A 16,731-nucleotide genomic window follows, 5' to 3' on the forward strand; every position below is an offset into this window, starting at 1 on the left:
GTTCCTATTTCTGTTTGAGATCCTGTGAAAACCAGAATCATATGATCATTAATTATACTTCAGCATTATTTTTAATAGCTTTATTAATGGCCTCTCTGCTTGAAAAGGCTTTTAAATTGTATTTTGTAATAGGACAGCAGGAGAGGACAAAGTTGGCTCTCTTTTAGGAAATTATTGCTGCTCATTTTTTCTGGCATCCTTGTAAAAACATTGACAGTATTTAAGAGAGATTTATTGTTTCCCGGGATGCAAGGACTAATTGAAATTATTTCCCCTTTTTCCCTAATGTGTATCCAGCTAAGTGAAAGTTAATAAAAATACCAAAGCTTAAAGGTGATTATTATGTGACAAAGGATGCTAAAATCTCTCTACCAAAGGTAGAAGATTGTTTTGCCTTTGTTTGTGGACCCACTAATTAAAATAACTTTCATCTGGAACAAAACACCAAATTATATGGACAAAGAAGACTATTTCTTTACTAGAACTTTAACACTGTAATTATTTTAAAATTAAAACAGCAAGGCTTGTGGAAACTAAACCCAGATGGATTGGAATGAAGGGGAATGTTGTTTAGTGAAAAATCAGCCTGTTGTATATATGTGGAATCAAGTGTTAATATTGACAATAAAGACAATATTTCGTCTTTTGAGAAGGTTTGCAGATGATCTTTGTCTGGAACAGATGTTTGATTTAAGATGAAAATTTGTCCAGAAACTTGAGCCTATTCCTTCTGTTTCAGTTATGGGTTTTCAATAAAGTACTAGTTGCTTTATTTGTTGGAATAGTGTTGGATTGGGTTTGAACTCAACAACTTATGACATGTTAGAAAAAATAGTGGCTGTATTTGCAGACCCGTCTGAAACTTTTCTGAAAGAATATTAGTATCACATTTGCAGTCTTATAAGAGATCTAGGAGATCATAAGATTTTCAGTTCAGTAAAGTGCGGAAGATAACTTGTTCTCAATATTAAATGGTAGCATTTTCAGTCCACCTTTCATCCTACAAAGGTCATAGAGTAGTTTACTCATAATTAGGCAGCGGATTTCTCTTAATTTTTCTTCTGAGTTAGTTGCCATAGAATTAAAAAATTCTAACATGAGACTCTACATAACCAAGAACATTCTTGGTGAAGTTTTTGAAATGTGTTAGACCTGAACTCCATTGTGTAGGGTGATGTAGGTAGCAATTGTTGAAGTGCTGAATTAGGGTTGGGGAGATCTAATACTGAGCTTTGACATTCATTGGATGACTTTGGCAAAATTATTAGCTCTCAGCCTTAGAAACTTCAAAAGGCTGTTTTTGAATAAAATGAGACAGAGAATAACTATATATGCTCACAATTCCCGGACAAAAGATTAAATAAAAATAAAAGGTTGAACACTGAAAGCTTCAAGCATCACAGCATAGTACAGGTGCTCCTCAACTTAGTTCACTTAGTGACCATTCAAAGTTACAATGACTCTAAAAAAAAGTGACTTATGAGCGTTTTTCACACTTATAACCATTGCAGCATCCCCATGGTCATGTGATCAAAATTTAGACGCTTGACAACTGACTCGCATTTATGATGGTTGCAGTGTATTGGGGTCACATGATCACCTTTTGTGACCTTATAAAGCAAGGTCAATGGGAAAGGCAGATTCACTTAACAACTGTGTTATTAACTTAACAAGGTGCAGTGACAACCGTGGCAAGAAAGCTGGTAAAATGGGGCAAATTCACTTAACAAATGTTTGCCTTAGCAACAGAAATGTTAGATCTATTATGGTTGTAGGTTGAGGATTACCTATAGTAAGATAACAATGATGTTTTTTGTTGTGATTGGATACATAATGAGACCTCAGTGATTTATAGGTGCTGAATTTTATGTCAGTCATCCTTACATTGGTTATTTGATGGTAAAACATTGCTGAGTATTATCATCAAGCTTGTTTGAACTGCCGTGTTTCTCCAAAAAGACGACTCACCTTGAAAAGAAGCCCTATCACGCTTTTGAGTGTGTGCGATCAAATTAAGCCCCACCTACAAAATTATCCCTAATTAAGACCCTGCCTATCCCGGGATTCAGGGGTTGGGAGAAGGCACAGAAATGTAAAAAATCAGACTAGGGTGGGGATGGGGGTGGTGGAGCTGCCCTACTTACCAGGCCTCGCAGACACCTGCCTCGCCTTCTTCTGCAGCTGCTTCTTCTGCTGCTGCTTGCTGCCACTCACATGCATTGCCCCAGCCTCCATTTTGCCTTTAGATGCCTGCCGGAAGGCATCTGTAGCTGATAACAGAGCTCCGGATCCAGAACAGTGCTCCAGATGTGGCCGCAGATCTGTTGGTGCCACCGTTGGGAGGTGAGTCAATAATTGGAACCCTCCAAAAAGAAGGCCTAGCCATTGGGGGGGGGGCAAAAGAAAATAAGACCCGGCCTCCTTTTTGGAGAAACATGGTATATTTCAGATGTTTAGTGCAATCTGAAAACTATCTAGAGAAGGTTCTTGGAATTTGGTAAAGCATGGAAAGTAAATGATTTGATAGGATGAGTAGGTTTGAAAGACCAGGGTACAGTACATTTTATTTCTGATCACCTAAAATGATCTTTCTTTGTATGTTTGTGTATCTTTTTTTTTTTTTTTTAAAAAGCGTATTTAGGAATGTAGACAACATCTTATCTTGTTTCTTGTTCAAAGGCAGTCCCACCCTCCATACAAGCCAAGTTTTTCTTGTTATAAACTCTTCATTGTAAAACCATACATAATAATTTTAACGAAAATTAAGTCTGCTTCACATTATCCCAGTAGGAAGACTATTTTCTTTAAGTGTTTACTTTTTATATTTTCAATGGACTGAATTATTTAAAAGCTGTTGAACCCCAGTTCCAGCATGTATGTAGAGCACCAGCATTTAAGTATTAGAATACTAAGTAATGCCGGCCAGTTCAGTTTAATAAACGTGACAGTGCTTTGGGGTGAATTCATAATAGCCCAGCTTAGAAAATATACATTACCTAATATTTTTTTTAATTGCACTTTAGTCCTTTAATTTTGTTTAAGTGGGGGGAAAAAGCCTTGGAATAAACTAGCAAGTGGAGGAGGATGCTATTTAAGACTAGAAAGAATTGTGTCAAGCCTCCTTGTCTTGTATTTTTCTTTGCTTGATTTAGAAAAGACAGTTGTGCCACTGCTGCAGCCTTTTGATAGGAAAGAAGCAAATCCCTAGGTCTGATCTCTGTAGAGAGACATGGTATGTAATAGAGATGGGCTGCCCAGCCTAAACTATGACTAACATTAGAAACGGTAAAATAAAACTATAGAACTTCATGATACCATGAACTATAGAACTTCATGATACCATGATTCTGTATTACAATCCCACAGAGCAACTATAGGTATTCCTCAACTTGTGACCACAATGGAGCCCGAAATTTCTGTTGCTGTGAGACATTTGTTAAGTGACTTTTGTCCCGTTTTATGACCTTTTTTGCCACAGTTGTTAAGTGAATCATTGTAGCTGTTCAGTTAGCAACATGATTCCCCATTGACTCTGCTGGTCAGACGGTCACAAAAGGTGATCACATGATCCCAGGACACTGCAACTGTCATAAATACGAGCCAATTGCCAAGTGTCTGAATTTTGATCATCTGACTGTGGAGATGCTGCAGTGGTCATAAGTCTGAAAAACGGTCATAAGTCACATTTTTCAGTGCTGTTGTGACTTTGAATGGTCACTAAATGAACTGTTGTAAGTCAAGGACTACCTGTGTTCTCATCCTCCTGCTTCACATGGCATGAAATGCTGTTTCTCGCCATATATAGAAAATATACTGATGTATGTTTTAAAATTTATTTAAATGTTTTTAAAAAATTGAAGATTGGTAGGAAGAAAACCATATTTTAAATATAATGGTCAATTTTGCTTGACTCAGCAAAATGAAAAGACTTTATTTTAAGCATTGTGCACTATAAACTGAAGCATCTTATATCTTAAAACAGAATAGAATCATGGGGCTGGAAGGGACCTTTGAGGTGTTCTAGTCTAGCCCCATAACCCAAGGCAAGAAACCTTATAACATCCTGGACAAATGGTTGTCCAATATTTTCTTGAAAATCTCCAGCTATGGAGGACCCACAACTCTGGGAGGCAAGCTGTTCCATTGATTAATTATTTTTTTATTTATTTATTTGTTCAACTTGTATGCCGCCTTTCTCCAAAGACTCAAGGCGGCTTACAATGCATTTAAAAACCATATATAAAACATTAAAAGTTAAACCATTAAAAACAATTAAAACCCATTCACACCATTCATGGCCGGATCTCTCCAGATTGCAACAGCGAGATCAATGGCCCCAGGCCTGCCGGAAGAGCCAGGTCTTCACCGCTTTTCGGAAGGCCAATAGGGTGGGGATGGTCCGGACCTCAGGAGGTAACTGGTTCCAGAGAGCTGGGGCAGCCACAGAGAAGGCCCTCCCCGCAGGCCCGCCAGCCAGCATTGTTTAGCTGACGGGACCCTGAGGAGACCAACTCTATTGCTATTGCTATTGACAGGCTTATACTTTTAAATTAAAAAATGTAACAAAGTTCAGATAGTCAGAATTGTTGATGTATGTTATTTTGGCAGTCTCTTACTCAGTTTCCTTTTTCCAAAATAACTACTTTGAGATCTGTAATAGAATGTCCATGAGAATAAAATGTTCTAATATTATTTTATTGTTGTTGTGAATCTTGATGTCAAACTTCCATCCACTCATTCTTTTTTTCTTCTGGATTCTCCATAGGATTAACAGGCCAAACTTTGTACAACATAGGAGCTCCACACTTGCATAGAATGTATAGAAACGACAAATGGCACATATAAAATTCTTATTGTATAATGATTGAAATTTTGAATTGATTTAATAGCAATATTTGTTCAAATGACAGAACATCTGATAAATAAAATACCACAAATAATAGTTAACAATTATTCAAAACAATTACAGCTAAACATTACATTATAAATAGCCAAAATTACAGCAAAGATCTATTTAGCAGTGAAGCTACAGAATACACAAATAAAACAGACAGCACTAATTCTTCCCATAAACCCATCAGTTTAAACATTTTAGTCAAAAGTCTACATGAATTTCTTTGAAAATGAACATCTATTTTCCTATATTGGATATTTTGTCTGAAAAATAAAATTTGAAGAAGCGTGTAAAGTGAGTGACAATTAATTTGAACAATACTTTGGGAGCTGTAAATAAAATTAAACATTAAAATCTTTCTCAAGTCAAGCTCAGCCCCTGATGATTTCTCAGATACTTTCATACAGCTTTCTTGGCAATATACAAACATGGTTTCTAATGCCTTCTTTGGGAAAGTTTTATGGAATAGCCTCCCTGTGGACATTAGATTGTCCCTTATTACAGCTTTCCAAAAAGCATTAAAAAGCTGAACTACTCCAGAGGGTCTTTTGGAACTAAATGTTCTCTTATTGATGCTCTGTTAGCTGTGATCTTCTTGAATATAATAGGGATTATTAATGTTTTATGATACTAAGGTTTTACTTTGTTTGTTTTATTGTACCATGCCATTTTAGTGTCTGTTATTTATCATGGATATTTTAGTTGCAGGATCCAATCTAGATCGGTCACCAGGACCAGAGGTTTTATCTTCCGAGCTTTCGGACTTGTTCTGAAGACCATCTTCAGAGTGTGTCTGCTAGAAGCTAGAGAGAAGTTCTTTTAACAGTGGGCTCTTAAATCCGAAAGCTCAGAAGACAAAATCTCTGGTCCCGGTGACTGACCCAGATTGGATCCTACAATATTATCCCGGGACACGTATATTTGCCTTCATTCATGAATATTTTAGTGGTTTCTCTTTTTTTGGCATAGATGCTTTATTGTTTCATTGTTGCTCATACAGTATATGCTTTAATGCTTTATATTTATTTTAGATTGTTTATTTATTTATTTATTTACTTATTTTATTTTATTTATAAGTTTATTTACTTATTTTAAGTAAATAAATTGGTGGCAAACATTTTTTTAAAATAAATGATTTCCCAGTCTAGCCCCTAGCCCCAGTATTCTTCTAACTACTGATGAGCTCTAATCTTGCTTAGTTTCCAAGTTGAGACAAGATCATCTGAATGATTCTTCTTGAGAAATCATAAATAAGGTAGATGTATAGTAAAAAGCAAACAAAATATTTTTCCCATTTTAATTCAGCCCAATATGTACAGTACGGTCCCAAAAGTAGCATTCATCTTCAGTCCTCTCCACAATTGTGAAATAAAAAATATTTCATATTTCCTCTTTTTCACCACTACCCCACTCTGTTTTTAAAGCAGAAAGAGACTACTTGAGAAAGCCACATGCTGTGGAATACTTCTTTATTAATCATATCATTTTATGGAAAATTGCCGGGCTATACAAATGAAAAATGAATGAAACTTTTCTCTGCACATCATTAAAGTAGACTTGTTTTTCTTCCAGACTGCATAACTTCATAATACGTACCGTACTCTATGCAATAACATTTATCCTCTTGTAATAATTCCTTGTTATCATGTAAACTATCAAATAGATCTTTCCCACTGTTGACATTCTAGTGATATTGGCTGCCTTACATGAAGAAAGCTTTAGATGGGTTTCTCTGGACAAATGATAATAATACTTTAGTTTAAATTAAACTCATTTTGGCCCTTCAGGTGAATAAACACACACACACCCGTGCGCGCGCACACACACATACACACACACACACACACACACACACAGGTGTCCATTGATACACACAGGGATGCATGCATAAAATGTTATATGTATATGCAGACACATACAGATATGTAATTATTATTATTATAAATATAGGTTTTGACTTGAAAAAGAAGCCAAAATCTGTGGTTTAAGTATCCAAACATGACCTCTATAAAAAATAGTTTTTGCAGACCTTAAAGAGATTCGTGTATACTGAGATCTGAATACTGTGGACATAGAAAATAAAGCTTGCATGGGAAGAATAGAAAAGCCAAAGGGCCGATGAGGACAAAGATTAATAGGAGAGTTGTTTTCATCTATTTTGCTGAAGGTTGTTTTTGGCAGACATTCTCAGTATTACATGGCATTTCCTTCCTTCTTTGCTCCTACTACTTTTTAGTACCTTCTACAATTCCACTTTTCCTAAAATAAATAGTGGTTACCGCAGTGGAACAGCTGTATGAAAACATAACACCTTGTTCATTTAAACATTGTATAGTATACTAGAATTTTTATATTAGAATATTTTAGCTCTGAAATGCTGCTGATCTGCTTGATTTTACACTTAACTGAACTCCATTGCTTCTGTTGTGTTTCCTAATTTGAATGTTAGGAATGTACAGAATTTCAGGGTGGGGACTAAAACTTACTGAAGTGGTCATTACATAATTTTTCCCTATCTAAAATGCTTAGCTATTCATTTTCTATTTAACCTCTCATAGGAATGATGATAATTGGCATAGTGTTTTGTATTAAACATTTTCATCAAACTTCATTAGTAGCCACCAAATCAGCAAACGGTCTGAATTAAAGTGGTCTTTATTCACCACAGTGTATTTGGTGAATTTCCAATTTTTATTTAAACAAAACTCTTCCTTATTTAATTATCAATTCTGTGTGTGGGGGGGGTGGATCTTCAGCACATTTACTTCAACAGCAAAGTTTGTCTAATCGTTATTTTCTCATAGGGCTTTGTACAGGCATGGTACTTCTCAGAGTTAAGATTTACTAATAGTATCCAAATTGTTACAAGTAGCTATGCCCAGGGTGGATTTGATTTAAATCTAGTTGATTTAAATCACCATTTAAATCATGATTTAAATCACTAGTAAAAAGGCTTGATTTAAATCAACTCGATTTAAATCATAATTTTTAAAGAGCAACTATCATCTCTGCTACTCCTTTGACCCACTGTTGATTCACCGATAGTCCCAGTGTTGCAGAATATACAGCCTCATGCTACATAACTAAGCTCCATTTCATGCTGAATAAACTAAATTATTTATGTACCTTAAATAGAAAAGTATCTTACAATAGATTTTTACCCCAAAAGTTTTTTATTAAAATAAATTCAATAAAAATCAAAAAAATCCGATTTAAATCAAAAAAATCTATTGTTTTTTTTTATTTATTTTTTAAAAAATCATTGATTTTTATCCACCCTGGCTATGCCTGAGTATTTCTGATGTTATTTTGTCATCTATTAGAATATGAATTTGGAAATTACTGTTTAACTCTTTAATATTGCAACCGGTAAAGAAAAATGATGAAATGCGGGGGCATTCATTTATTAATAAATTGATTTATTAATGTAATTATAGAATTTTGAAAACAAAATGAAAGATGGATATTTCTTGGCATGCTGCTGAAAATGTGAGGGCGGTCCAGTTAACCTTCCAATTTAGCATTGCAAATTTGTTGTTTATACTCTCTAATTATTATTAAAAAGGGAGGCAACAGTTAAAAACTTTAAGCTGCATTTTGGACAAACACAGAATAATGATCAAATATAGGGATTAACTCCCAGGTTCTACCTTCTGATTCAGAACAGGTTTTTCTAAATAAAGCTGTAAATTTAATTAAGGCAAGGGATGAGCAATGGAAAAATAAGGTTTATTGGTTTAATTAATAAATTTGGATAGCAATATATAACACCTTCTGGAACTGAATAAAAATTGGATAAATAAACAGTAATGTACTGGGATTTGAAGGAGGTTTGCAGTCTGTGTTCCCTGTAGTCAGCTTTGATTTGGAATGGCTTTGGGAATTTGAATGTCAAAATTTCAGTCAATGTACTTTCTCAAAGATGCCTCAAAGAAAACTGCAATTATCAGGAGATTAAAACTGCAAATAGATTGATTGATGAATTGATTTACTTGACTTATATTCTTTGGAGGATATAAAAGTGAAACGTATCATGTGAACAGTGAATGTTTGATTTAAAATTTCCTGTATGTCTTTGTTCAAGAGCAGGTGCTGTATTCTCATAACCCAATAGACATCATTAGAGAATGAATGCAACAAACATACTAATATCTATCTTTCCATCCATCCATCCTGAGAATAGCTCAGCAGTTCAGTGAGAATTTACAATGAATAAGAAAGAAAGGTTCAGAAAAGAAAGGAATACATCATCTTACTAGTTTTGTGCAATCTGAACTGCTGATCTATCCTCCTTCAAGGTTTGACTCATGGTGGCGCAGTGGTTAGAGTGCAGTACTGCAGGCTACTTCTGTTGACTGCTGGCTGCCTGCAGCTGGGCAGTTTGAATCTCACAAGGCTCAAGGTTAACTTAGCCTTCCATCCTTGATAAAATGAGGACCCAGATTGTTAGGGGCAATATGCTGTAAACCACTTAAAGAGGGCTGTAAAGCACTGTGAAGCAGTTTATAAGTCTAAGTGCTATTGCTATGATTAGCCACAGAAACCAGTTTGCATTAGGAAAATGGCAAAAGGGATTTCATCCTTTTTCTTCAACTTTATCTCTTTCCATATCTACACATCCAATGACTCCTTCAGCTATGGATCCACTAAATAGCCATTCTAACTGTTCTTATATACAGTATATATGAAAAAGGGGGATCTGCAAGTTGAACAGCTTTGCTCAAACATGTTCTCTTCTAAGATATTCCATTCTGTTCTCTCTCATACACATTTCATACTTTTCTTCATCAACTAATGCATGCCCAAGTAATATCCTTAGCTCTCATCTGGCTGTTTTGAGCCTCTCCATCCCATGTTTTTTTTCTTTTGCATTTCTTATAAATTTTGCAATTATTTGAGCCTGTTGTTTATTCTCTGTCGTATGTAAACAGAGCTCTTCAGATCCAGACTTAAAAAGTAGCTTCAATACAGGTAATCCTCGATTTACAATAATTTTTATAATCACCATTCAAAGTTACGACAACGGTGAAAAAAGTAATTTAAGACCATTCACCCTTACGACATCCCTATGGTCAGATAATCAAAATTCAGATGCCTGGCACCTGATTCATATTTATGACAGTTTAGTGTCCCAGGATCATGTGCTCATCTTTTGTGCCCTTCTAACAAGCAAAGTCAGTGGAGAAGCCAGATTCACTTAACAACTGTGTCACTAACTTAACAACTGCAGTGATTCACTTAACAAATGCGGCAAGAAAGGTCGTAAAATGGGGCAAAATTCACTTAGCAAATGTCTCACTTAGCAATCTAAATTTTGGGATCCATAATGGCCATAAGTCGAGGACTACCTGTAGTATTCTAGAAGTGTTGCCCAGAAATCATATTAGTCAACAGTTTGTGGTTAATACTAAATTGATGCCCTCCAAATATGTTTTCCTTTCTCTTCTTACCTTTTATGGAGATTCTCAGTCATCCAATCATGGTTGTCCCAAAGGTGCTTTTTCAAGAGGCAGCTGGACTTTCTGGAAAATCCAGTTGCCTCTTGAAAAAGCACCTTTGGGACTCTTTTCTTATTGTTTATGCTGGTTGAAATTGATGGCAGTTGAAATGAAAAGCATCTAGAGAACATGGAGTTGCTTATCTTTGTTTTCTACCGAGACTTTTTATGCAGGCATATTCTACTTCACTTTGCAATAGTCTTTAGATGAGATTATTTCAGCCCACAACTATTTTGGTCTAGCATTATATTCATTACACGACCAGGTGAGAGGAATAAAAATTCAACTAAGAAGATATATGTGCTGTCATAATTATAAGGTTTGGTGAGATTCTTAATATAGAAGGCTTTATTATAACCATTTTTCAATGCACTAACGTTTCTCCCATATTCCTCTCATTCTGGTCTTTTCAAATTAAAAAAGATTTAAATAGGCAAAAATATGCTCCCCCCTTTTCAATTTAAGGACGTGCCTTTTTTAGTCACTGCATCACTGTTTAAAAATGCAAAATACAGCATTTTTAAAATGTCTGTCTTGCATGAAGTAATGGAAGCTTTTTTTAAAGATTTAAACTAACATGTATTAGGGTGTTTGCAGTAATGTCGGTATTCAGCTTTTTATGTAAGCAAAGCATTCATGATTTTTCATTCCCTTGATAACCAATAGAGAAAAATAAAAAGCTGAATTTTTCAGTTCAACCTAAAGGTCTTTTGGGGACTAAAATGTAAACAATTATATTCATCATTTCCCTTTTTAACTATTTAGGCATGAAACACTTATGTGCATCAGTTCATTTTTTTGATGCCATCAGCAGTTTATAAATATATAGAAGGCTTTTCTAGGAAAGCAATCAAGCCGTTTGTCAAAAGAGTTATGATGATGAAAAGGGTTTTAAATTTTCTCAATACTATATTGGCTCTTAATTTTTAACAGGCCTTTTATTACAGGTAGTCTTTTGGGGTGGTCCATATGTTGGATTACAGCGCTCACAATTTGCTGCAAGCACCACCCTGGGGAAAGCCCATTCTCAGTAGTGCTAAATATCAATCATCTCAAAATCAAAAGTTTATCAGCTCATGCCTACTATACTAGTTCCAAAGGTCAAATCAGGCTTGTTTTTCTAGCATAAATCATTAGATCAGAGGTCCCCAAGCTTGGCAGCTTTAAGACTTGTGGACTTGAATTCCCAGAATTCCTCAGCCAGCAAAGCTGGCTGAGGAATTCTGGGAGTTGAAGTCCATAAGTCTTAAAGTTGCCAAAGTTGGAAACCCCAGCATTAGATCAATAAATATCAAGGGGTTTTTTATTGGCCAATCAGTGAACCCAAATTCTGTCTGTCATCTTGCTCATCTTCTCCTCTCTGCTAAATTGGCTTGTGTTAATATCTGACCTTCCTTCAAGAAGTATCTGTCTCCCTCCCCCTCCCCCTTCCCCTCCTCTCTCTCACACACACGGTTGACTATGACTTCAGTTGTTTCGTATTTTTCTGATGTGCTTGTTGCAGATGTGATAACTTTGTTTCATATCCCCAACACCAATAATATATAGTTTTTTCTCTGTTCCACCTGAAATCACCAGTAGCTGTTTTCAGATAATCTTGTGTAAGGTATTCAGTTCATGTCTTCTTACATAACACTTGTCCTCACTACTAAAGCAGTCATATCCAGATGGGAAACTCAGTTCAAGCTCTCTGCATCTGATGTGCCTGTTCAAGCATAAAGCATCAAGACATATGAATAAACTCCAATTCCTTGCAATTTGAAGGTATTTCAAGCCTATCTTTCGAATAGATTCTCTTCGTAGTCAGATTGCCAAAGTAATATTGGAAGTTATAAACATAACCTATGAACAAAAAGTCAGCCCAAAGGCCATCCTTCTTTTGCACCTTACATTACAAATATGGCATTGTTGCATCTGTCATTTCATCTTCATCTTAGAAATCCTAATTTCTGGAAGCAGCAACACCCTTTCTAACCAGCTCAGCTATATCAGGTTGAATACCAGTAAGTGGGAGCTCCCTCTTTTAGCAATGATCCTCAACAGATCCCAAGATCTATCTTTTAATATCATACCAACAAATAATGCCTATTTTGTAGCAAGAGTGAGATAAACCATCCATCTCTTAGTGATACTTTCCTTTTTTCTTTTAGTAGACCATTCTCCCCCTGGCTGGTCATTATAAGTCTAACCAGTTCAACACACTTTAGGAGCATCAGTAGCTTTTAGTTTGCCCTATTCTCAGTTTCAATATCCTTTCCATCCATCAGAGAAAAGACTTTTATTCAGACCTTAGAGCTCTTATTATATGTTGGGAGAATTTCACAACTCTTCCAGATTAGGTAGGCTTCTCAGGAATCCTGCACAATGACAAAAAAAACATGAAAATAATTGAGCAAGAGATAACAATTCTTTCACAGTAAGAAGTGAGAATTAGCTCATTCTTACATATTCTTGTTGTGGTCCGCCAGCAGTCTGTGGAGCTGGCAGCAGAGTTGGATAGTGAGGAGTCTGGGGAGGTACATGGGCCAGTCCTGGAGTCTGGGAAAGGTTCGGACAAGGGTTCTGCGTTGGAAGCAGAGATGGGGCCAAGGCCATCTGGGAGTTATGTGTGGACTCCGGAGCTTCCAGAGTCGGACATCAGAGAGGCAGAGGAACAGGGGGAGCCTGTTCCTAGTGTGCACATGTGCAGAGCTGCTAGAAGGCAAGAACAGTTAAAACAAAAGGGACGACTCAGGAGTAAGGCTTGGAGTTGATTGGCCCCTCCCACAAGACATAAAGGAAGAGTGGGCCTTTGCAGGAAGCAACATTGTGGATGGTGTCAGTTTGTACTTTGAAGCTCCGTTTTTGACTGTGTTTCCATGTGGCCTTGCCAAGATAATTGCCAATTAGGTGTTTACCAGCCTTATCCGAAGGACTGTGGCAGACGTCTGTTGGACTATTTATAAACTCTTGGTGATTAAGCATGTGCTTTGAATGAAAGGAATTCACAGCCATTAAAATAATAAAAAAAGAGGGTTTGGGGAGTAATTGTGTGCTTTTTACTATATCAGGAAGCCTAGGTCAGAACAATTCTTTGCAGCATATCTTTTCCTTCTTTTATCAGGATGTACTTCTTTTTCTTCTTACTTACTAATGGAGAATTTTTTAAGAGAGTTTAGTAGAGTTTTATCCCCCTAGTGCCCTTGCTGCTTCTTCCCTTGTTCTTTCTATTAATGCTTTTTGAACCTATGACCGCTTCCCTAATTCACTGCTTATGAAAAGTATCTGATGACTGTGACATAGGAAATTTGTGAGCCTTACAAAGAAATCCTTTATTCCTTTATTTTTTTCATAGGAGTCAAATAATCCCATGCCCAGATATGCCCTTCTTTCCAGAATCAGTTTCAATGTTCTGCTTGAATCAGAACATCATACTGTTTTCCCCAGCCCCTTAACATAATTGAAAACATGGCTTCACTCTTTGGGTGTTTGCTGATCTTGCCAATGTTTCTCCAAATGGATGGTGACAAGCAACAAGTTTTGCTACACGCTGGTCAAACCTTCACACCCACTTCCAATCTGTACTTAAAACACTTGAACAACTACAACTTTAACAAATTTTATCGGGAGTAGTACCCTCTCAGAGCTTTGTCATATAGCAACATGGGCTCAGCCCACGACATTCACAAAGTGCTGCAGCCATTGGCCAGTGCTTCCAAAGAAAGTAACATTTGGAAGGGGTGTCCTTTCTTGTGTCATGTTATGACAAGCAGCCATCCTTGTAAAAGGATAAAGCTCACTATGTACTTGCTTGTGTGTGAGTCAAAGAGACAATAGTGAAGACCTGGTTATTTCCCTGTAATTGCAGTTTTTCAAGGGATAATGTTCACACAACTCATCCTTGTCTTCTTCTTAATCTCAAATGACCTTACTCTTTGTACAATTGTACTTTAGCAAATTTAGGAGTTGAAGGGATTTGACAGGAGACTAATTGAGCTGCCTGGTACAAGTGGAATCTAAGACTTCCTCCAACAATTCTGTATGCATTAGAAAAATCCAATTAAGGTTTTGCACAAAGGCACAATTTTGTGATGTGAACTCACATTTTGCTTTCCAGAGAATTGCAGATGCAGGTAAATAATATAATTGTGTTTTTGTTTTCTTTCTTTGGTTTAGAAATGATAGTTCATTATAGAAGACTCTATAGTGAGGCTCATTAGACATTAGGATTCAGATTTTTAATTTTTTTATTCCCCCTAGGCTTATTAACTTATAGAGGTTAAGAATTAAAGATGTTACTAGCTTTTTTATGAATTTGCGATTAATTGTAAGTTGTTTTAAAATTATAAAGACAATAAATAGCACTTTATAATCCAGGAAATAAAATAGAGTCAAGAATATTTTATATAAACATAATTAGTTTATTCAGATAGAATTGTATTTAATTGTTTAATGTATGCACAAATATAACACTTATACCCAACTTCTATCCATCCCCCAAAATAAAAATTACATTGTTATATTTTTAGCTGCATTTGTCATGATTGACTGAACAGATAAAATGTTGTTTCTATAAACAAGACTATTTTAAGCTTGTGTGCAATTCTCAGAGACATTTGCAAGCTTATATACAATCCTTTTTGTTTTATGTTTGCAGTGACAAACAAGAAACCTGCACAAGCATATATTACAAAAATTAAACAATTTGAAGGTTCTACATCGTTTGTACGAAGGTCACAATGGATGCTTGAACAGCTTCGCCAGGTTAATGGTTTAGATCCTCATCGGGTAAGTATATGATAATAGAGGTGCTTCTCATTTAACAAGGTCCTTTTACTTGTCTGTTGTTTCTTATGATTACTCAGACTGCCTTCACCCTTTCTTTTTTGGGAACAGTTCAATCATTAGTACATGTGGGAGAAGGGCAATTGCTTTGATTTTACTTTTTAAGAAATAGGCGCTATAATAGATATTTTAAGATGATAGCCATAAATCTTCAAGATCCTGAGTAAAGATTCCAGATATTCTTGGTTTCTTTCTAAATCATTGTAGATTTTATCACTTTATTATATCCAGTAAGCAATTAGTCTAATGGACTATTTGGATAGAGGCTAATAATACATATTTGTACTCTTTGCTGTTTTTAACCAGTTAGTAATCCATAAAAGGACACATCCTCTGATCACATGACTGTCCAGTTTACTCAAGATCCTTGTCAAAGAACTTTGAAAAGTTTTTGAATATTCAAGAATGTCTACTTCATTTAATGCCAAATGGCACTAAAAGTACCATATTTTTTGGAATATAAGACACACTTCCCCCCCCAAAAGAGGGTGAAAATTTGGGTGCGTCTTATACACCGAATGTAGCCCCGCCCACCCACCGGCCGTCCCCACCCTTCAGCTTCCATGCGTCCTCTCAAACGGAGTTTTTGGAGGCTGCAAATGCAGCTTCTCAAACATCCTCCAAAAGGTCCATTTGAGAAGGGACATTGGTCTTACCGTGATACGTTCCTTCTCATAGTGTGAAATGGGAGGTGCCAGTCTGGGTATTCCTTACTCTAGCTCTATGTCCTGAGCTGAAAAGTTCTGAAGATCCGCCTCCCTGGTGACGTCTCTTCAGTTTTGCCAGCGAAGCCAAAGCGAATGGTACGCAGTCCAGGCCAAGGTACACAGTCTGAAAGATAGAAACAACATGCTCCACCAGGGGAGCCGGTCCAGGCAGCCACAAGCAGGGTGGGGCTGGCACCTCCCATTTCACACTACAAGAAGGAACGTATCACGGTAAGACCAACGTCCCTTCTCCATAGTGTAGAAATGGGAGGTGCCAGTCTGGGATATACCAAAGACTGGCCAGCCCTAAGGGTGGGAGCTGTCCTGGGCCGACGACCCCGGATCTTCATGAACCCGCTGCAGAATCCTTCTCCCAAAAGCTGCCTCCGCCGAAGCGAAGGAGTCAAGTCTATAGTGACGGATGAAGGGAGTGGGAAAAGTCCATGTGGCCGCCCTACAAATGTCTTCCACTGACGCCTGAGTAGACCAGGCCGCAGTCGTGGCAGCACTGCGGGTGGAGTGGGCTGTTATCCCTTGAGGCACCGGGAGAGCCTGAAGCTCATATGCAGATGAGATGCACATCCTAAGCCAGCGTCCCACCGTGGAAGAGGTCACCCTGTGGCCAAGAGTCGACGGCTGAAAGGAGACAAAGAGTGCCTCCGTCTTCCGGAAAGAAGAGGTTCTAAAAATGTAAATACGGAAGGCCCTCCTCACATCCAAAGTGTGCCAGGTCTGCTCCAAGGCGTGCCTAGGCCGAGGGCAGAAGTCTGGCAGGACCAACTCCTGTGCTCGGTGGAACAAGGAGTTG

At 37.0% G+C, this 16,731-nt stretch overlaps 1 protein-coding gene across 2 annotated transcripts in view; it reads left to right on the plus strand.

Annotated features, from left to right (window-relative positions):
* The window catches only part of STXBP6 (syntaxin binding protein 6), a 92,428-nt gene that overhangs the window by 38,902 nt on the left and 36,795 nt on the right, over positions 1-16,731 (plus strand). For both annotated transcript variants that reach the window (XM_034417942.2, XM_060687452.2), the window contains one exon: positions 15,029-15,159. In XM_034417942.2, the coding sequence (XP_034273833.1) occupies positions 15,029-15,159 (131 nt within the window). The remainder of the gene's footprint in view (positions 1-15,028; positions 15,160-16,731) is intronic.

The sequence above is a fragment of the Pantherophis guttatus genome, chromosome 1 (genome assembly GCF_059756535.1).
Source record: "Pantherophis guttatus breed Tessera chromosome 1, ASM5975653v1, whole genome shotgun sequence".
NCBI classification, from domain to species: domain Eukaryota; kingdom Metazoa; phylum Chordata; class Lepidosauria; order Squamata; family Colubridae; genus Pantherophis; species Pantherophis guttatus.